Genomic DNA, 22640 nt, shown 5'->3' with positions numbered 1-22640 from the left:
ACTTGGATAAAGTCTATCATTTGTTAAAGGAAAATCCTGGTTCAGTAGGAGAGCCCTTCGGAACAACACACGGAGTAAAAATAGGTTGTACAAAGCCTGGGACAGAGCACAGACAGCTTATTTCTTCTCTATTTATTACTATATAAATCTACATCTTTCTTACTTCCCTTCTTACTTCCCTCTGACGTTCGTAAGACCTTTCACGTATATCAAAGCACTGTACATCTATGCGTGGCACCCCAGCAGCCCAATGAGGCTGCAGATTGTGAGCCTTACAATAATACCCTCTGCTGCTCATCCATGTACCAATGACATTGACATGCCATTCATCAGCATAAGTTTCTGTGCCAAAAAAAGGGTTTTGTATGGGTAAGGGACATTCTCCAACCAAGAATCTCCTCAGAAGTGACAGGGACTATCATGACAATACTCTTACATGGGGATTTCTGGTATCTAACAAGGGTTGAGCCCAAAATGTAGTGCTTTCTTCCTAAGAGAGGACCAAAAGACTATTACCTGTTCTCTAAAGCTGCCTGTATTTACAAAGTTAATACGAACTTGGTATCTCTGAGAGTTCCAGACTATGGCCCAGTTAGCCAAGAACAGCCAATGAGTTCAGTAGTCAATAGAGGAGACAGAGCAACAGATGGACCGGAGGTTGCACCCACAGGACATGTTGATGCAAAGCCATTTCCTTCAGAAACCAGGACAGAGGCCCAGAAAGTCCTAGTGCTTTGGCTTCCACAGTGGGAAGGTCAGGACCGTGATATCATGGCTTTTGTCATGCTCCCCCTCACTGAGATTCATGACAGCATGAGATAACAACTAAGCCAAAGCAAACGGAGTCACACTCAAATACAGGGCAGGGAAGGAGGGTCTGCGGTCAGCCTCCTGGAGGTGCACCAAGCAGGAGACACATTCCAGCCTCACCTCTTATCTGCAGCTTCAACATCCTGAGAACATCTATCCTTGGCCAGATCCCAAAAGCTTACATGTCCCAAAGCAGTGAATTCAGCTGGTGTTACAATGGAGAAAAGCAAAGTCTTCTTGCTTCAGAGCCAAGCCATCACCCTGGACTAAGTCTGAATAGGGAATTGTCTTTCCTCCCTTAAACTGCAGGCTGCCATATGGATCCTACAGACCTAACAGATGTCCAGATAGCCAGAAAAGCCTGTAGTCACTTGAGGCATTACAATGACATTGCACTGAGCTATGCTATCAAAACAACATAAGCTCTTTCCAACGTCATTTCAAGGGTGCAGCGTTGACAGGGACAGATGAATATTACCCTGTTGCATTCTGAGATCACTCTGTCTTGTGGAATAAATAATCTTGCATTACAAAGGTGAGCAGCCCAACTGGTACGAGTAACATGGTATTGAGTGTCAGATGCTTCTTACATCTCCACTCAAACTAATGTCCCTGAGTTGCTCCTAGGAATTATATGAACAGGTCCTTGACTCATCATTCACATTGTGGCTGGAGAGGCGAACAATACAAAATGTGTATTAAGGTAGGATGAAGTGCTCATAGGAAGGCCTTTTTCCATCACTTCTCTGTTCCCGCTGGGATTTGGTTGTAGGTCTCAGCAACGAGAGACATGATGGGGCTGCCCAGCAGAGATTGCCTGCAGATCCACCACCATAATAATCGCAAACCCTGCTGGAAGTTACTGCAGAAATTGAACAAGTTACCAGCCTTTTCCCTTGCCAGCTGGATGACTGCAGGGCATAAAGGCTCAGAGATGACAAAAGGTACTAGAAAATAGCAGAAGAAGCCACTTCACAACCAGGATTTCCATCATTGTCTTCACCTCAGTGCCAGTCAGTGTGACTTGCAAAATTATCCAATTTGCTTGTACATGCTCAAAGACATGAACAGTCCTCACTGTGAGATCACAGCTCCAGGTACTAAGGACTGTACAAGCACCTATTAGCAGGAAGTGCTTACCCAAATCAGATGTGTATGTGAGAGAAACGGGCACAGGAAGGTCCAAGCTAAGAATTAAACTCTCATCTGCTGAAGTAAAACCTGTAGCCTCCTGCACTGATTGAGACTGCCTCTGAGCAGTGATTTCTAACAGGACTCCATGAACAAGGGGAAAGCTTTCTGCCTGGACTCCCATTTCTGTGCTTAGATTCCTCTTACTATCAGTTGAAGCACTCCCTCTGAAGAGGACACACCCAGTACACCACACATCTCTCTTTCTGGGAATGGGCAGAGGGGTTGGAACTACATGATGTTAAGGTCCTTTGCAATCCTAACTGATCTATGATTCTATGATAACAGTGGATGAAGGCTGAAATGCCACAGCCTGGAATGCCAAACCCTCAGGGCACGGCTGGATTCAAACCATCAGCTACAGCCTCATCCCAGATTATTCCTGCTGCCCCCTGGACAAGATGCCAACTAGATTGAACTCCCTCATCCATGCCTGAAAACACTTTTAAGAGCTAAACAGATGATAAACACCAAACCCTCATGCTGCTTAAAAGCAGGTGCCATAAAATGCATGCATCACCATGCCAGATCCCATCTGCATGGGATGGGTGCAGTCTGGAGCTGCTTCTGAATCCCTCTTCTCTCCTGCTGGTCCCTCTGCCTGCTCCCAGGGCTTGAAGGTAGCAGGTTGCCTGCAGTTGCCATAGAAACTACACCTCACACCCTCCCCTTAATGATAGGCAGGTGCCAGGATAAGTGAATGGATAATCGAAAAACAAGGAAGGATTCAGCACTCTGAGACTGGCCTTGCTGCAACTGTCATTAGAGTCCCTGAGAAATGAGATATATTCATTCAGGCAGAGATGGGTTTTCTCTCCTCCCCATGCTTATGCTTCCAGCAGTCTCCTCTCTGGCCAGGTTAGAGGAGAATAGAAACCAGAGTGGGAGGAAAACCAAGCAGTTGCCACAGCAACAGTTGAAGATGCATCACCAGAAGGCTTGCAGATGCAAGGGAGAACAGAGTGGACCACACTCACCTGATGACCCAGCAGCTCCTCTACTCCCACCCCAGTGCAGACACCCAGGCACTTTCACCAGCATTTTAGGAGGAGGTGAGCACAGTACCTTCTTTCTGAACCTTGCAAAGAGGACATTTGGGGGCCCTAAATACCTGTTTGCTCTTTTGAGACCCTGAGGCAAAGCCCTCCCTTATCCAGACTGAGATGTACTGGAAGGGGGGGGAAGGGCACTGCTGAGTTTACTACAGACAAAGATGAGGCATTAGACTAGACTAGAATATAATAGAGTAATTGAGTATTTCCAGTTGTAAGGGGCCTAAAATGATAGAACCATAAAATGGTTTGGGTTGAACAGGACCTTCAAATCCTCCAGTTCCAATCCCCTGCCATGGGCAGGGACATTTCCACTAGAGCAGGTTGCTTCAAGCCCTGTCTAACCTGGCCTTGAACACTGCCAGGGATGGAGCATTCACAGCTTCTTTGGGCCAGTGCCTCAGCACCCTCACGGTAAAGAACTTCTTTCTTATCTCCAGCCTGAACTTCCCCTGTTTCAGTTTGAACCTTTCACCCCTTGTCCTATCACAACAGTCCCTGATGAAGAGTCCCTCTCCAGCATCCTTGTAGCCCCCTTCAGATACTGGAACACTGATCACCTAGTCCAAATGCCTGACCACTCCAGACTGGCCAAAATGTAAAACATGGTAGCAAGGACATCGTCCATTGCTTCTTAAATATCTACCAGCTCAGGCTGAGCTTTCATTATCACCCCCTGCTTCTTCTTCCCTGTATCCCCAACACCCATCCTCAAGAAGGACAATCATCGCATCAGAGCGAAACCAGTGCACTCCACTGCAGAGGCCACTGGATCATTCAGCACGAGGCACGAGCAAACACTGGGCAAAGCAGCATTCCTCATCGTGCTCACCAGCATGATGCTCACACTGCTTTCTATCACTTTTGACAAATTAATATTTGAAGCAGTTGTTTCTTTTATGTGGGCTTTGCTGTCATTAGCACGTACAACTCCACATAAAACACTTGGGTGCGAGATCTTTTCTTCTGTTCTCTTTTTTAGGCAACAGATGAAAATCCTTTTAATAAAAAGCTTGTTTGGGGGGAGGAAGAAAAACACACACACACACAAAAATCGGCTAAGCAGGGAAAGATGAAAGCCTCCTTCAAGGTAATTAAATGATTGTGTATCTTTTAAACCCAGTGGATAATAGATATTATCTAGGCTTGGGTTTGGCTTTTGCCATTTTTTCTCCCCTTCTCTTTCTTCACACAAAACTAAACTCCTTGCAAGGCCCAGAACAAGGGAGTGCTCATCTTAGAGGAGATGGCACAAAAGAAGACTTAATCCTTTATCCCATCAACTCAAGTAGGCTATCCAAGCTTACCCATCCTTGTACAGATGCCTGTGAAACACTGACATGAAAACTACCCCACTGGATCTTTGTCTGTTCAAAGACAAGATGGACGATGCAATCAGATGTACTGGGTAATAGGTATCAGGAGAGACAGATGCTCTTTCTACAGCTCCTATCACACCAGAGCCACTCAGATCAATTGCTTTACTCCTCCGTGACTCAGTTTCCATCCACTTCTTGACTGCGTTGCCCATTTACAGGAGAAAATAACCAAGCTCTCTTACTTGGTGATTGTGTCAGATGAGTAATGCTTGATTTCACACTGTGTTAGTCTGCAATGCAATGGTTTGTGGTGCAACACTGAGACTGCACTACGACTTTAGATACAGTCAGCAGCAAATGTCAAAAGCAGAGACAGGATGGCCAAGAAATAAACAGGAACTTGGCCTGCTGCCCTCTATCTTTGAGACTAATTCTTTCAACTTCTGCCACCAGTTCTCTTGGGTATCCACTTGAGTATTAAAATATCCCTTTTGTTTCCTCATTCTTGCCCTTCCTGCCCTCCATGGCAATAATATCAGCAAGGAGTCACCCAGTATATTTCAAGCTAGTGGACGTGGCTTTTGAAAGCCTGCTGTAAAGGGAAATTATATGCCAAGGTGAAGTATACCTGCTGCAAATCACACAGAGACATCGTCAACTCAATTTGATTGAGATCAGGACCATAGTCGTAAATACTCTTGCTTTATGACTTTGCTGGAGTTCTTCACCAGGAGCAAACATGGGCTTTCCCAAGGCTCCCAACCAAGTTCATTCAGCTTTATTTTGGGCAGAGACGATTCACTGAGCACCTGACAAGTGACAGGGAGGAAAGTCATGCTCCTTCGTTGATAGCAATGGATGTGCCTATTCTGTCCTTTCTCCACCTCTGGTTTAGCTTTGTCAGCCAGTGGTAGGACATCTGCCTTGTCCCAGCCTGGGGCTGGCTGACCACAGCTATCTACCACGTATGTCAAAGGGCCCTTTGGACAGCAGATCAGAGGCTATACAATAAAAACAACATTTTGCCTTCTGGACAGCATGGGTCATGGCCAAAGCCTTTCCGCTGTGCTACTGGATCGGTCTCAAATTCATCCTGCACTCAGCATTAATCAGCAACTCAGACTACAAGGAAAGAAAACCCAAGATCCTCTCAGGGAACATGAAGAAGACCTGAAGGAAAAGCAGGCTGAGCCCATTGGAATCCAGAAACTTGTGGGATGTGCTAAGATAATGATGGAGCTAGGAGTACACAAAGACACAAGTCTCCCTTAGAAGTGCTTTGGATTGGTTGGTTATGGGGTGATGGGTACCATCCCAATTGGTCCATTTGCAGCCCAGGCCATCTGGAGAGTAGGAAGTCTCTTCCCACATGATGGCAAGATGCTGTATGGGCAAAGAGGGGAAGAAAAATCACCTGGAGGTGGATGTATCAACAAGAGAAGGTGAAGGCCATAGTGAGGAGGAAGGGAGCAGGCTTGGGATGCTGGCAGTGGTGGTTACAGAGGGAAGGAGATTCTGGCACTGGTCCATCTGACAGAGTAACACCAATATTTCTATGCTTGGCAAGGAGTCTCTTGGTGCAATGAGACCATATGATCCTAGAAGCTGGCTATGCTAATCTGCTGAGCAGATTTATGGATGGACTGCAAATAGGATCATCCAATCTTCCCACACTGGTAGTACAGTTTCCCATCAGTACCGCCTCAAAACTTACTGATTTAGCAGGTACTTATGCCTGCATGGTAGCAAACACTTCCCCCTCCTCATCCTCCACAGGTCCAAGTGCTTGTACAGGAAAGGACTGAAAGAAGCATTGCAGATGGAGATGAAAGGCCAGTAAAAATAGGCCCACTCACTGAGATGGTACATTTTCAGCACTACTGGAGATGCCATTGGGAAGTCTGGAAATGGACCTCAGCCCAGTCAACCTTGTGTGTCATATTATATGAACGGGAACCGAGTGGAGATCTGTGTTTGTCAGAACGCACATGTAATCCCATCCTTCCCCAGCGTCCTTGAGGGCCATGAATGCACAGAGAGCAATGAGAAGGGTCCTAAAACTACAGGGTATTCTTCGCATTGCCAGGTAGAAAGCAATCTCTGAAAGCAAGGCCATTCTTGCAGATATGTCCAGTCATTCCAGTGCTGAGACGTGTTTCTTCTGCACAGCACACAGCCAAACCAGCTCCTGAGCCAAGCAGCTGGCTGCCAAATGTTGTCTCCTATAGGAAAGTGGTTTGGGGTCAGAGACGGTTTTGCTGCAGAAGCCAATGAGGGGTCTCTAACTTCATTGCTGCAGCCCTCATTAGCAATGGTCAACCTAACATACACGTGTCTCATGATGCTATTGTTGCCTTGTAGATCAATGGCCTTCCTCTAAGGTCAGGTTTGTGCCTCTCTCTGCTGCCATGCAAATCACTTTGCAAGATCAGAGAGGGGGTATGTGAAGATCAGCAGGAAACCATCTGTTAAAGGGAGTACAAGAGAGAAAGAACAGTCTACACTGAGGGACAAAGCCCCCCAGACTGAAGCTGTCTCCTAGCCTGAAGAGGATACCCTTCAGAAACAGAACTAGTGAGAGGTGATAAAGCAACAATGGAAAACATTAAAATAGGCTGATCTGCAGAGGACAGAATCCACTGCCTCCTTCCTAGTTCTGCATAGGGGATAAAATAAAGCCCAAGGGCTGTGTCACCCCCAGTATCTTCCCTAAGGAACTGGGGTGATACAGAGCTTCTCACAAGTTTCTTTATGATGGGAACAAGTGTCAGAAGTACCAGGGATGTGATAGGGGAGCAGAGATGCACTGAAATCTGTAGTAGGCATTTCACTTTGTGCATGAGACAGGAAAGAACTTGGAAGGCGAGTCCTGTGCTTGGTACACGAGACACACTGTTGGAGATAAATGGTGGTGGTATTGCATAGCAGGAAACTGAGAAAAAGTAATCCAGGGAATGCCACCTGAGCAAAAGGTTGAGGTCCCTCCAGTTGCTGAAGTGGAAGGCGCTGAAACCTGTGGCCAACAGGACTGGCCAAGGGTCCATGCGAGGGAATAGGGCCAGGAGGGCTGAACCTTTGGCTGCCTTCCTTCACCACTTCACCACTGAGAAGAGGATGTGAGGTCCTGTAGCTCCCAAGCAACATTTCAAGCAGCTTTACAGCATATTCTGAATCCTGGTAAATGAAGAACAGGCAGCTTCCCTGCTCATGCATATTTATGGCCTATCCCAATGCCACAGCAGTTCAGGATGTCTGCTCCACATCACTTCAACCAGTACGTATGTGATATCTCAGCCAGAACATAAGGGGTGGGAGGGAATGGGGGATGCCATGGGGGTGTGAAGATATTACATGTGTGTCCTTTGGTCCAGCAAACTGGCTCCTGGGCATGAGGGCTGGGGGTGAGGGACCAGAGACACCCGACCCAGCAGGCAACACGAGGAGAAGTAGGGATTTCATCCTTTGAATGCAACACACGTTGAGTCTTCAGCAGCCTGTCCCTGGAGGTTCAGCAAGTATCACATCTCTTAATGGCTACTGGTCCCTTGGGCCAGGCAAACAACGAGCCATCTCAGGTCATCTACCAGACAGGCCAGGATGCTTTCAGACCATTCCTGACCAGGAAGTAATTAAGTGGCTTCCTATTTGTATTCTCCCAAGCTCTGCTTGTCTGCAAGTGCTCATTAGTTACAATATGAACCAGACAGCTTTTGCAGTGTAGCAGCCAGCTCTGTATTAAGCCCTAAGGTCCAGTTCAGCTCCAGTGACAGGCAATGAAGCTTCCCTAGCCTCATCTGGGGACAGTTTGGTGCAGTGGCCATTAAGTACCTTACCCACGAAACGTGGCTGAAATCCACTAACACTGTAGATAGAGCCCTAAATTCTTCCTCTAAATCCATTCTCAGCAGCTTGGGGAATCTGCTTAGAATCATGGAATCCCAGACTGGTTTGTGTTGGAAAGGACCTTAATGCTCATCCAGTTCCACCCCCCTGCCACGGGCAGGGACACCTTCCACTGGAGCAGCTTGCTCCAAGCTCCTCTGTCCAACCTGGCCTTGAACACTGCCAGGGATGGGGCAGCCACAGCTTCTCTGGGCACCCTGTGCCAGCGCCTCAGCACCCTCACAGGGAAGAGGAGATGTATGCCCAGTCTTTCCCAGCCCTCCCAGTCCCAGGAGCTTGAAATGAATCCCCAAAGTAACACATTCCCTGTATTGTACAGGAGGGAGAGGGCAGCTCCCTTGGGTCTGGTAGAGGAGAGCAGAGCAGACCTATGTGCAGAGGGAAAGAGGAGGGTCACCTGGAAGATGAGCAGAACAGGAGGAAGAAGTGGGTGGAGAAGTCTTGCTGATCTACTGGTCTGATCAAGGCCAACATATGTGTCCCATGCCCTGTGCCCCTGCCTACCTCAGGCAGCTTCACTCGTCCCTCCTGGAAGGAGCAGGAGCTGGGGTCGTGAGTGCAGACGTGGCGGTACTTGCACCAGTGACACCGGTAAGGGCTCTCCACACATGACAGACACCTGTAAATAGAGAGAAAGAGGAGTCACTTGGCCAGCCAGGTCCCATCAGCCAACAGGACAGATCCGGATGAAGGCTGATAGTGTGCCTCAGAGGGAAATACAGCCTGGCCAACACCACTTTTGCCATCACTAACTGAAGGCCACAGGTTTTGGACTGGCCCAGCATCATCAGGTTGCAGTAACATAGCCTGAGCTGGTTGTCACTGTGATCACAAGTGTCTCATAGTAATTAGATAATTTAGATTGCATTCACATCATTGTAACTGGAGTAATAATAGATATCTGTTGTATTTTGGTTGCCTTGTAACAAGTCTTATTCAGACTATTAACAAGTTCTCAGCTTCATACATAAGAGGCATTCCCTTTTTCGCCCATAGCAAAATCCTGAGTGTAACAGAAGATACAAGACCAGAGGATGCATGGAAACCTTGACAGTTGCCTCCACACTGAGCTGCACCAAGTGCCCTGGGAGCTGGGCACAAGAAGGTGGCCAAGGGAAAGTCAAGGATGAAAGAGGGCAATTTCTCCCCGTGTCCCACAGGCTTATTATTGCGAGTTATGCTCAGAGTGATGGGGCTCTTGCAAATCATAGTATCATAGAATGGTCTGGGTTGGAAGGGACCTTAAGATCATCCAACTCCAACCCCTGCCACAGGCAGGGACACCTTCCACTAGAGCAGCTTGCTCCAAGCCCCTGTGTCCAACCTGGCCTTGAACACTGCCAGGGATGGGGCAGCCACAGCTTCTCTGGGCACCCTGTGCCAGTGCCTCAGCACCCTCACAGGGAAGAGCTTCTGCCTAAGACTTAACTGAATCTTCCCTGTTTCAGTTTGAACCCATCACCCCTTGTCCTGTCACTCCAGTCCCTGCTGAAGAGTCCCTCTCCAGCATCCTTGTAGCCCCCTTCAGATACTGGAAGCTGCTCTGAAGTCTCCACGCAGCTTCTCCTCTCCTGGCATATATCAACTGCATTCTTCTTTTCCTTATCTCAGCAGAGAAGGAAAGACTATTGTAGTAGCAGCCTGGGGAGCAGAGGGCATATGTAGGATGTTAGCTACTCAAGGTGTAGCTATTCCCTCCATCCTAAAAGGTTTTTCTCTCCTAAGCCCCATAGACCCTGTAGAGTAGGAGCTGCAAACACCTCTCCTGGCTGCATTACAGTACTGACTTATACTACATCACACTTCTCTTTTTGGTTTTACATTTAATATGACATATGCTCACCAGCAACCAAACTGAGCCATAACAACCTCTCTGCACAAGATGATGCTCGCAGCTCCTGGTCACTCACACTGTTGAAGATATTCATGTAGCTGCACGCTCTGAACTACCCGGAGGGAACTTGGTAGGGGGAGAGTATCCCTGGCCTCTATGTGCTTCTGGGTTTCTTAATAGGCAGGAGTGAAAAGATTGCCAAGTAGAGCTTGGCTGAGCCCAACAGACAGCCACAGTTCCAGTCTCTGTGAAATCTTGCTCCACTCCAATCCACTTGCAGCTCTGGTACAGCTTCAAATTGGTAACAAGTGCTTGCTCTGATCCATCAAATTAAAAATGGATAGTGTATTATAGTTTGTCAAGTAAGGAACCAAAACAGGCCATAAATATTTAACACCACCATCTCTCCTACTCTCCCCCCACAACACTTGCTTTCTGACACTGTTTGTCAAAGCAGCAGGAACATGGAAATAGGATTTGCCTTTCCTTGTGGATTGCTGAGCCGCAGTAATTATCTGCTTTTGGCACTTCTGATGACTCAGTGGTGGGGACAGAGCTGCTCAGCCTTGCCCAGGGCTGGAGCAACCTGCTGCAAGAGCATCTTTAGCAGGAAAGCTGCAGACGTGCTCTGGTGGGGCAGCTCCTGAGCAGCCCTGGGTACCAGCTCAACCCCATAATGAGGGGATGCAGGAAAGGAGCTCAAAGGATGGGAAAGGTGGTCTTGAGGGAATCAGCTTGGTGTTCCCTGCTCAGGCCACATCCTGCAGGAACTAGAAACTCCTGTCCTGACAGATCTGAGGGTCCAAGCCTGTGTTAACCACAGGGAACAGGGTCCTACTGGTGGGACTGACAGTATGGATGAGGGCTGGAGGTCCAGAGGTAGGGACAGGATCCAGCCATCCACAGAAAACTGCTTAATAGGAAGATGAGGGGCTATTTGCTGAGGTCATGGCTTGCTTTTGAATCAGTTCTGTGGTGAACTCCCATTAATGTGATGCTTCTCAGCATCACAAGTGACACAAGAGGATTCACCACTCCTTAAAGGAGACTCATCAGCAGAACGAATGGTCACTGTATCACACTTCTTCTTGTGAGGGACACCACCATGCTCAGTATCACACAATTGGCCTTGACTCCTGGTCCACACCTAAGTGAGGGACACATGGGTCAGCAGTGGGCTCTGGGGCAGATCCAGGGGTGGAATGGAAAGCAGATAGCAACAGAAATGCACATACGAGTTGTGGACGCTGCAGTTGTAGAAGACGAAGCTGGTGCTGGCAAAGGTCATACCCGTTTCCTTGGACTTGAGCTGGAGCTGGACAATGTGATGGTCTCCTGGGGAAAAAATAGACACATCAGTGTGTGATGGCTTTGTTTGCCTAACAAAGCCCTATTGGCCATGCCACCAGACTGAAGCTGGAGCTGGCTCACAGCACTTTGCCTACTCTAACCTCAGTAGATGTAGGAAGTGCAGTAAAATCCTCCCAGACCCCAGTTCTCCACCTCCTCTTATGGTAACAGGGTGATGGAACATGTCTTCACCACTGGAAATTACCATTCCTGGGGCAGAATCTGGGCTGGATGATGACAACAGGTCTAGACCATACCTCACTAATTCCAAAAACATGGTGGCTCAAGTCACCAAGCAGGAAAGCTAAGCTCAAAGAAGAATGCAGGTGTCTGGAATTAGCAGGCCTTTAGGTTCCTCTTTGCTGCTGGTTCATTTGATGTCTCCAGGAGGAAGGGGCCTATGGAAGGTTTGACTGCTGGCTCCAGGCATTGGTGGCCTGCACATACACTTACATACCTGCTTCCCTAAAAGGATAAAGAAAGAACTACTTTCTCCTCATCCTCATTATTCCACATCTCTGAACGGGGCTCAATATTCAGGACAACCTGAAAGAGGCCACCTCCAGATCCTGCCCCCAGAGAGAGGTTATATCTTGAGAAAGGTATGGAGGAATAAGCAAGGAGAACAGATACCATAACACTGAGGACAAGGTAGAGGCTTCCTTTCTGCAGCATGGGAAATGCTAATGAAGTGGGAGATTCCCTTGTGAACAATTCCCTCAGCTTCACTCACCCCATTCACTCCGATGCTCACTCACCACAGCCTTTAGCCTCAAAGAACCCACCTCAGTGTGAGAGACAGCAGAAGCCACTGCATCTCCAGAAGGACTCATTCATCTCCATAGCAGACCCATCAGCAGCAAAGCCTGCACTTCAACTCCTGCACACCATTTCCTCATACTCCTTCCCACTGCTCCCAGTCAGTATTACCTCTCCCCACAATGCCAAAAGCACAATTCAGAGCCCACCAGCTGTGAGTAATGAGTGGGTGCATTAATTACAGTAATTTGGTGGGGCAGGGGCCACTGTTTAAATCAAGATTTCAACCTCACTGATCCTTTCACCTCTCTTCTTTTTCCTCCTCACCTGAAATATCCATTCATCATTCAGGCCAAAGCAAACCTGACAGTTCGTGGCAGTGTGGATCCATGTGCACACTCACCTATAGAGACACACACACAGACAATACACTTCACTAACCACATTTTGCTGCCAGTGCTTGACCCTGCTGCCCATCTGCTGCCACCAGCTTTGACAGCTCTGTTAACCATGTTGGATTTAACAACTTTGCCAGCATCTTGCATATCTTTTAAGATCATACAATCAAGTAGGTTGGGAAAGACCTTTAAGATCATCAAGTCCAATCATTCCCCCAGGAACTGGGGTGTGAGGATTGGATGGCCCCAGGAACCAGACTTGCTGTGCATTCTTTGGTTCAAATCCAGCTCCTGGCACCATGAATGGAGGACTCAGTGTATATAGAGGTGCAGAGCACCAGCTGCTGAAGTTGATCAAGCCGCAGTTGCCCAGCTCTGAAAACCACATTTCACATAAATCTCTCTCTGTTGTCCTGCCTCCAGCTTCTACTGCTATTTTTGTTTGCTGGTTGATTATAGCCTGGCCTGGGACAGATGTCCATAGCAAGGAAATAGTTTCTGGCATCTCTCTTAGTAGGCAAACACAACAGATACCTCAGTGGAACCTGAAAATGGTAACAGCACTCTAGGGGCTTGTTTTGGGCACACACAGCCCTGTGAGGCTTGGGGAGAGCAGAGATGATGGGGACAGTTTGTGTCATTTCATTTATGTGGCCTTGAGGATGTTCAGAAACAAACTTTACAGTAAATATTCCCAGGGACAAAAACGGCAGCATCCTCTCTGCGTCTCTTGAGGTGATCAATAGGGTCGTGGTTTATATCGTAAGTCCTTGCAAAGAGACATAGGTGCTCATGAAGGCACCTAGAAAATTACTTACAAAAGGGAAACAGAAAAGGAGCAGGAAGCTGGAAGGGGATGGACACAGACCAGCCTTGGAAACAAGGTATTTTTCTATGCTGGACCACTTTGAAGCCAGTAGCAAACCTGGGATGGCTGAAGGGAACAGAGACAAAGAACTGAGATTCCAGATCTAAATGTGGGAGGAGCAGGATGAAATTACAGACAGGATCACTGAGGTCTGCAGGACTTTCTGGCTGCTGCATGGGATGGGATGTGTTAAGAGCACACACACAGACTCTTTCCCTGGGTTGTTTAACAGCAGCCTAGTCAAAAGGTGAGTGAATATCCCACATCCATCTCCTGCCTTTGTTAGATATATGCAACTGCCACTCGGTGGCAGTCTGAAAACACATAGCACCACACATATCAGCACCTTAAAGCAGGTATTGGTATCGCGGCTCAGTGTTTGCACACGTGTGCACACATAAACACCCATTCAGATAGATCAATGTGCTGCTGTGGCAGCACAGCATCCCACCTACTACCCGTGCTTTGCAAACCTTAGGGTCCCATGAGCTAAACTCTGCTCTGGGAGAAAGCAGATGGAGATATAGAGAGATGTGGGGGGAAGAAGTGGTGCAGATAAGGGAGATGTGAGGTACCCACCGTTCTCTGTGATGATCTGGGGCACCTCTTTGGCAGCTGGCGAGATGCACTGGATCTGACTGCCCACCACCAAGCCATCCATCTCCGAAAGGTCCTCGAAGGTGCAATTGACTCCTGCTGACAGCTCGGGCACATTGTAGGTCTCCAAAACCAGCTGCAAGCAAAGATGAAAGGAGGGAAGAAGACATAGAAGAAAAAAAAGAAAAGAGAGAATACTAAGCCAAACTACAGAACTGGGTCAGCAGGAGAGAATTACACTGGAGAGGTTGGACAAAGAGCCTCTTGCTAGAGAGAGCATCCTCCTTCAACAGAAAGCAGCGATTCAGGAGAGGGATGTGTGTGCGGTAGGGGAAGGGGATGAGATGCTGATGCCAACACAAGTGGTACGTGGCTATGCAGGGACAACGGCACTGCACCCCAGTGCTGTCTGGGTCAGTGGAGGGGAGGGAGTGCTCACTGTCTGTCATGCAAGTGTAAGGTTAGGCAGGGAGTCTTTGGAGGCAGCCGTGAAGACCAGGGCTTTGGTGGCCCCCAAGGCACGCGGTTTCTGAGGAAGGTGACTACTACTCACAAGAGGCACTCTGCAGACTACAGAGAAACTGTAGCGCTCCAGTCTAACTCTCTACGGCCTGCTCTCCTAGCATCAGCAGATGGGGGAGCGCTCTGTCACCAAGTTCCTGTGTAAGGAGAGTCTAGTTACAGCCTTCAGTCCACCACAAAAAACACCCCGCTGTCTCTAGAGGCACAGCAAACCTCTCTTGCCCATCCCACCAAAGAAGCGGTTGGCTCTGGGGACATGCTATAATGGGGCTCCATATATAATAAAAGCTGTGAAGGAGGAATTGCCCATGGTTTTGGAGTTCACAGCACCCACAGGCATTGCTATGTCATTGCTCATGAACAAGGAATCTCATGGCTGGTTTCTACCAGGGAGAAGGACCCTCACGTTACTAACTTCCCACGTTCTGCACCATGGCTCTCCACCACTGAGGGTCCTGCCCAATCCAACATCGTGTCTGAACACAGAGAGGCATCCCAGGGTACTTCTAGAACCTGCTGAAGACTTAGGAGTTGGTACAGATTTAGTGTTGCTGTGACCAAACACTAGAGCAGCCACTTGACATGGCACAAATGCAGGTGCTCTCCACACTTGCCTCCTCCACGAGATAGCTGAGGCTCCAGGTGAGGTGAAGGCCACTGAGAGAGGACACAAACACATGCTGAAGTGTTTGCATCAGCACAAAGAACAGAGGATGTCAGCCCAGGTGACAAAGCAGGAGAGGATAATAACATCACATAATGCTCACTGCTCCCTCACTGTTTCCCTCACTTAGAGAAAGTTTGGAACTACTTTACACTAGGTACCTTCAGAGGAAAGGCTGAGCAGACAGACCTCGGTCCTGGCTGACATAAAGCCTTTGTGAGAGTATGTTCATCTCTGGGCAATGGGAATGGCAATGGGAAAGGTGGGATTTTTGTCTTGGATGGGGAGTAGGAAAAAGCTTTGGTTATTTGGATGGATTTAACACTCAGGATAAATCCATTCTCCCTGCTCATTAATACCCTGCTAGCAACGGAGAAAGGAAGACTATTCTGCTTCACATGATGCAGAATGGTGCTGTGCCATGCAGAAGATGACACCAGTGGATGTACCAGTAGTGCTTGGCCACAAATATCATGAGCCAGTGCACACTCTGAACAGACAAGAAACCCTACATTGCACAAGCCTGCTCTGCAACTGCTGCAATGAGGGAAGAATGGAGCATCCCCCCCCCCCCCAGTAATCATACCTCAGAGATCCCAGAGCAGCACCTCTGGGCTGAAACAGCATCAGTTACAATTCTCCAAGTCCCTGATAGTGCCCCAGATTTAAAAGGCTGGCTGGCTACACAGGTACCTTCTCTGTATCTATGGGCAAGAACTCAGTTCATTGATCCTGTACTAGAACCCAAGTGAGATTCAGTGAGGACAACACCAGTCATTCATTTGTTGGTGCTCCCCTCCTGGTTTCATAGAATCACAGAACGGTTTGGGTTTGAAAGGCCCTTAAGATCATTCAGTTCCAACCCCCTGCCATGGGCAGGGACACCTCACACTAGAGCAGGTTGCTCTAAGCCCCATCCAACCTGGCCTTGAAAACTGCCAGGGATGGAGCATTTACCACTTCTCTGGGCACCCTGTGCCAGCGCCTCAGCACCCTCACAGGGAAGGATTCCTTCCTTATCTCCAGCCTGAACTTCCCCTGTTTGAACCCATCACCCCTTATCCTACCGCTACAATCCCATATAAAGAGGTTTGCCAAGAGACTATCTGTAGACGTGGATGAGATTGGTCACCAATCTGGGACTGGGCTGAGACTCCCATTGAAATATTCATGCAGATTATTGGGCAACAGTCAGATGATGGCAACTTCTGATCCCAGCAGCTCCAGATTGACTTGCCCTGGGAGTAACCTAGAGATAAAGGTCTTTTATGCTGCTACCATTTCCAATCACCCTGAGCCAGCAAGTCCCTGAGAATTTATTCCAACATGAAAGAATTCAACGACTACTGAGAGAATAAGAAAAAGGAACCTTGAACTCCCAGAAGAACAAAGAACTTAAGATGTCTCAGATCAATTTTGTTTGAAGCTGAGGAAAGTAAAGTCACAGCAAAGTTAGGAGGCTGAAACAAAGAAGCAGTGATTGGACATGCAGGCATTGAAAGGCTCATTTCGTTATCACTGGAGAGACCCTACCATTCCAAAACCTGTCACCTGGAACAAGTCTGGAAACTGTACCTTGAGCAATTCCATGGAGAGCTGTCAACGTATGGGGTTAGTGACCAACCTGTACAGAGACAGAGCTTTTGGGGCCTGGGTTATCAATTTAATTCTAGCCCAAATTAATATGGCCAAGAAGACAGAGCCATGTTAGCCTGAATGAAATGGATCTCTGCCTTCTCAGACTGTGCTGGGATCTCACCATGTAAGGTGCTGCTGTCATGAGTGAGGAGAGAAACCACAAGATGGTTATGTCTTCAACAGAGATTTCTCATCTAAAGCCCAGAAGATCAGGATCATGTAATGATCTGCCAGCATTGACTGTATGGCTTCGCTGGATGCTAATTTAAGTAGCTTGAGACCATAGAGGTTAAACCTTGTGCTGAGGGGGACCACAAGAGATAGATAGCAAGAACCTTGGCAGCATCAGGTTCCTCTGTGTAGCACCCCACCTCTCTGCTCTGCATTCTTAGCGCTGGAGCTGGAGCGGGATGGAATTCTTGGTGCCTTAAGAAGGAGACATTTCCACCCAAGATGATGGGAATTTAGAGCTTACTGAAATAACTCATGGAATCCCCCACTTGCCCTTCTTCTAGAAGGTAATTTCTAACCATAATAATGTTCCTTGCCTAAAGTCCATGCCCAGCCACAACCAAATCCCTCTCCCAGGGAAGGAAACAACTACACTAGGTGCACACAACACCTGCGGGACACAGAGTTCCTTCAGACCTGCCCTCATCTATCCGTAGTTAACGGGGAAGCCTCTTTCCACAGTTCTAGATAGGGGATAACCAAGGCCAAAATGTCCTCCCATGTCAAATCATCCTTTGTGACAGTTGATGAGGAAGTTAATGAACTCTGGAGAACCTCTTGCATCAAGCTGCCAGTCCTTCCCACTCATGCTGAATCCAGGTGGCACATACCTGGGTCTGTGCCTGGGCAGATTAAACCTGGGGGATGTGCAAGGATTAACGTTCCTCACCAATACGTTGTACTGGGAGACGGAGATGTTGTTGGGATGCACGGTGAGCCGGACACACTGCTTCATCTCCGAGGCGAATCTCCGAGGCTCGCTGGAGCGCTCACACCGCTCCTTCCTTGTGCACCTGAGCAAGAGGGAACAGAGAGGGACAGCGTTAACACAGAGCAGGCTGGGAGCAACGCTGGGACATGCATGGAAGAGTATGAAAAATACTCTTCCCATGGGAAGAGTATGGAAAGCCAACTCGGTACCCTTTGCACTAGGTGGAAAGCCAAACTGACGCCCTGGAGAGCTCTAACTCAGTTCTATCAGCTGTGTGATCGCTCAGCAGGATGGAGAGCTGAAAGAACATCATGAAAGGAGGAAAGATGATGGGTGAAAGCTCCATCCCTTAAGTAGAATGCACAGCTATAGAGATGCTCTGTCTTTCCACACATATAGCAGGTACAGTCTAACCTGCCCTTAAGCAAACCCACAGCCCTGTCCTGTCCAGGGGCAGCGGGACATCTTAGGCAGATGTCCTTTTAAAGTAGATGTGCACAGCCCATGCTCTTTGGCCCTGCTGATTAGTGGCAATCTGTTGTACTTCTGGGCTGCTGGTACCTCTCTGCTGGGAAGGGGCATCCCTCCAATCCTTTGCTCAGCACTTCTAAGTACAGGCCATGGCAGATTAAGGGGGTTTTGGCATCTGGTTTGAAAGTGCCCAGGGCAGGATCTTAAATATTCTGGTGTTCCCAGTTAGCGACAGTAAAAGTGGTGAGCGCACAGCAGCTGGGTACACAAGCCCGTGAAGCTTACACCATGTACTAATGTTGTCAGTACTTTCAGCATTGTGGCTGTCTCTTGTCTTTTCTATTCGGTGTGAACTAGTAGCTGTGCACCCTGTTTCAATCCACATTTGCATTTGCTTAGCATAAAACACATCTGTATTTTACTCCACAGGTACTGCCAAGGCCATCGCTTCAAGGAAGGTGTCTCAGAAATCCACAGGGTTAATACAAAAGGACAGCTCCAACTGCATGCCAATTGCCTTTTTGCCATTAAGCTAATGTTATGGACTTGCACAGGGTGTCTTCAATGGATTTTGTTATTAGCAATACTAATACCCCCCATTAAAACCAGCTATAAAGACTAAGTGCGGATGCTAAATTATTCAGCCACTCCCAGGCTTCTGAGTCTTAGCTGTGAGAGCATATGGGGGCTGCTGGAGGGTTAACTCCAAGATCACCCCTCAATGTCCTTGCTCTCTAGACCAGAGATTATCCTTACATGCATGGGACTTTGCAGATAGGGATCTGCGTGGAAGTTGTCCCTGCTCATGGCAAGGGGTTGGAACTGGATGAGCTTTAAGGTCCTTTCCAACCCAAACCCATTATGATTCTATGATTTTCAACATATGCAGAATCAACCCAATGTGAGCCTATGTGTTACAAAACCTGGGGGCTGACCTATCACTTCGAAGCTTGGATTTTCTCTAGTGGCTAACACTGGATAAAATGAACACCCCAACCTCAAACTCAAATTGCTCCATCTTTCTGCTAGAGGAAAGTTCTGTATTTCAAGTGGCAGGACTCATAAAGGGAGAGCTCTGCCATTCTGCGCAAGCTCTCATTTTGCTTTGCAGATTTGAGAGAGCAAGAGCAGCACTGCAGCTCTCTCCGTTCCCTGGGAACCTTCATCCCATTAAGTCTCCTTTAGCTCTGCCGCATGCTGGGTCAGGAATTTTGAATGTGCAGTCTCCAGAGGGTTGCATGGATCGCTGATGAACTGCTCCCAAAACTGAGTCCCATGTAGCGGAATGAAAGCCACAGCAAAATGGTGAGCTGAGATTCCTGGAAGCACTTCTATAGAACGAATGGCCACAGCAATCCTGTCACAGCTCTGAAGGGTGTGAGAACTCCTCTCCTCAGAATAGCTGGGAAGGAAACCCTTTGGGGCTCAGTGTCACAACACAAGCACCCAAATTCCTCAAGATCTCCCATTTATTCCGTCTATCTGCAGAATGACTGAAATATCTGGATTTGCTAAGATTAAATGTGCACATACCCATGCTCTGTACAAGTATAATAACAAGTTAGGTTCCAAACACATCCAGCACAGAAGGGCAACACATGGGGATAGGTTAAGCACTTAGGAATGTGTCTTGTATTCCCAGCCCCACCACTGAGCAAGAGTATAATTATCAGCATCTTATCTTGCTGTTTACTAGTTATACACATTTAAGACACATTACTTTTCAGGCCAAAACCTCACTGTGTATTAGAATGATGTGTCTTGGTCTCTGTTGTAAGGTTTGTTGCCATCCAAATAATGAAATGATACAAAAGCAAACCAAACTAAGTGTGGTTTCAATATAATGTTAAAGTTGCAGTGTCAGGCTCTCAAGAGTTAGGTACTGGCAGACAGAAAGGAGTTTCTGCACTCCTAAATCTTCTCCCTGCACTGACACGCTGCAAGCCAGGCTTTAATTACAGCATCACACATTATTATTCTCTTTTTCCTTGGGTGACCACCATTCTGCCACTTCCTAACTTTTCACTTTGATAGTCTGACTTTTTCAGTGCAATTTATCAACTTAAAACAAAGGGGGGGGACCTGAAATCACAACTGTGGTTGGTGCTGGAGTCTGGCGATGGGGTAGTTCTGCCAGGCTGAACCAAACCAAGCTGAGCTCTGGGTCACAGGCAGGGTTCAGGCTCTGGAGTCAACATCACCGACCCCTTTCTTGAGCCAGCAACATAATTCATCCCAGGTGACTGATCACAGCTGCTGCATAAATCAAGACTAAAGGGATGGAGCTGCTTCCCAGTGGGTTTGGCTGTGCAGAAACAAGTGATGGTGGCTCTTCTTCAGAGCATTTTGCCCACGGCTTCCCCCATCTCCTCTTCCTTGACCATTGCATGTGGAGCATTCTATGGGTTTACACACTATGGTCCCCCAGGTGTCTGCTCAGCAACTCAGGGGAGCAGAACAATAACCTCTTTCCACTTGTCTTCTGCATTGCTGAAATATTCCACCCTCCCCCAGGAAGGGGGTGAAACCACAGAGAAAATCGTTTCAGTATGTGCAAAGTGTTGCCCTCCAGCAGCAAAGTCTCAGATCCCTGACTGGAGTTGGCTGAGAGGCAGGAACATGGCAAAGCACCATGAAGGCAGCTGCCCAGAGGGGACATAGCAGCTCCGAAACAATAAGTTCAGTAAATTGTACATAAAGGCAAATGTGACTTCTAATAACTAAGTACTTCCAGACACATGCTCCTGCCTTAGAGAAGTGGTCACCTGGAAGGCAGCTGCCTGCACGCTGCAGCTGGACTGTGAAAGGGATAATGAAATACCCCAGTCCCAACTAATCATTTCTGGTGCCTCTGTTGAGAGTCAGCGTGTACTCGGGGTCCTGGAGCTTGCTGTGACTCCACTGCACTCTCATCTGGCTCATGTACTACAGCTAATGCAGAAAAAAGACCTTGTACTGCAAATAACTCTTCTCCTTTAATAAAATATCAGTAGCTCAAACATGTTCTGCTCTCATGAGACCCCACTTGCAGCACTGTGTGCAGCTCTGGTGTCCTCAACATAAGAAGGACATGGAGCTGTTGGAGCAAGTCCAGAGGAGGCCATGAGGATAAGAAAGCTGTGTGGAGACCTCAGAGCAGCTTCCAGTGTCTGAAGGGGGCTACAAGGATGCTGGAGAGGGACTCTTCATCAGGGACTGTAGCGATAGGACAAAGGGTGATGGGTTCAAACTGAAACACGGGAAGTTCAGGTTGGAGATAAGGAGGAAGTTCGTTACTGTGAGGGTGCTGAGGCACTGGAACACGTTGCCCAGAGAAGTGGTGAATGCTCCATCCCTGGCAGTGTTCAAGGCCAGGCTGAACAGAGCCTTGTGCAACCTGGTTTAGTGCGAGGTGTCCCTACCCATGGCAGGGGTTTGGAACTGGATAATCTTAAAGTCCTTTCAAACCCTTCTATGACTCTATGATTCTATGCTGGTTCTATCAATATACCAAGCTCACTTTCCACTGCCACACCACTTAATTCAATCCTATTCACGCTATAATTAGCATGTGGAACTCCCACTCAGTGGCATCCCATTACGCTTAAGACACCCAAAAGAGCATATTGCACTCCTGAGCTATTTGCATAAGATTATGGTGTAGACATGGCACTTCTCTGCATGTCTTAATAACACCTGCTATTTCATTATCAGCTGCATCTTTAACAATTACAAGTGTCCTGCTTCTGTCCAAGCCATTAGTGCAAACACTAAGAAGCTGGTCCTACCGCTGAACCATGAGGGATGTTATTTCCTCTTCATCTCCCATGAAGAATAAATACCTCTAACACTAACCCTCTGTTCACTATCCACTAAGCAATGATGTTAATAATGTTAAATTAATACTTTGTGCTTCTATAGCATATCTCATCAGGAGATCTCAAAGGGCTTTGCCTGCAGCTAATTAAACTTTATGATACCTCTGTGAGGCTGAAATGTTAGCATGCAGAGACAGGAAGTGAGGCAGAGATGCGTGTGTGTCAGAGAGCACATCTCGTCCTGAAGATGAGATGAAGATGCTTTGAGGCCCAAGAGATCATGGCTAAATCCCGGGTCTGCTATCTAAAGCAACCAGCTGGGGCCACAGACACAGGATGCAGGGGGTGAGGTTCTATCCCACCCCTGCAGTGAGAGGATAAAGGCTCTTCTGCCTTTCTATGGCTTGGTTAAACCAAGCCCAGACTCACGCCACCACCTCCAGGCTTTGTTCTACATGTCCAAGGTTAGGAGAGTTAATCGGAAGCCTAGAAATCTTTGGAGAAGCTGAGCACCGACCCAAGAG

General features: G+C 47.8%; 1 protein-coding gene across 3 annotated transcripts in view; it reads right to left on the bottom strand.

The window, feature by feature from the left end:
* PLXNA4 (plexin A4) overlaps positions 1-22640 on the bottom strand; it is a 469295-nt gene that overhangs the window by 103040 nt on the left and 343615 nt on the right. For all 3 annotated transcript variants that reach the window (XM_061467955.1, XM_061467957.1, XM_061467956.1), the window contains exons 6-9: positions 17807-17930; positions 14064-14217; positions 11345-11444; positions 8780-8894 (exon numbers count right to left, since the gene is read on the bottom strand). In XM_061467955.1, the coding sequence (XP_061323939.1) occupies positions 8780-8894; positions 11345-11444; positions 14064-14217; positions 17807-17930 (493 nt within the window). The remainder of the gene's footprint in view (positions 1-8779; positions 8895-11344; positions 11445-14063; positions 14218-17806; positions 17931-22640) is intronic.

Source organism: Pezoporus flaviventris, unplaced genomic scaffold (assembly GCF_033815535.1).
Source record: "Pezoporus flaviventris isolate CSIRO_AGI_PZ_B2104156 unplaced genomic scaffold, CSIRO_AGI_Pfla_v1 ptg000046l, whole genome shotgun sequence".
NCBI classification, from domain to species: domain Eukaryota; kingdom Metazoa; phylum Chordata; class Aves; order Psittaciformes; family Psittacidae; genus Pezoporus; species Pezoporus flaviventris.
The sequence above is the reverse complement of the archived record's forward strand: the minus strand, read 5'-3'. Positions and strand labels throughout refer to the sequence as shown.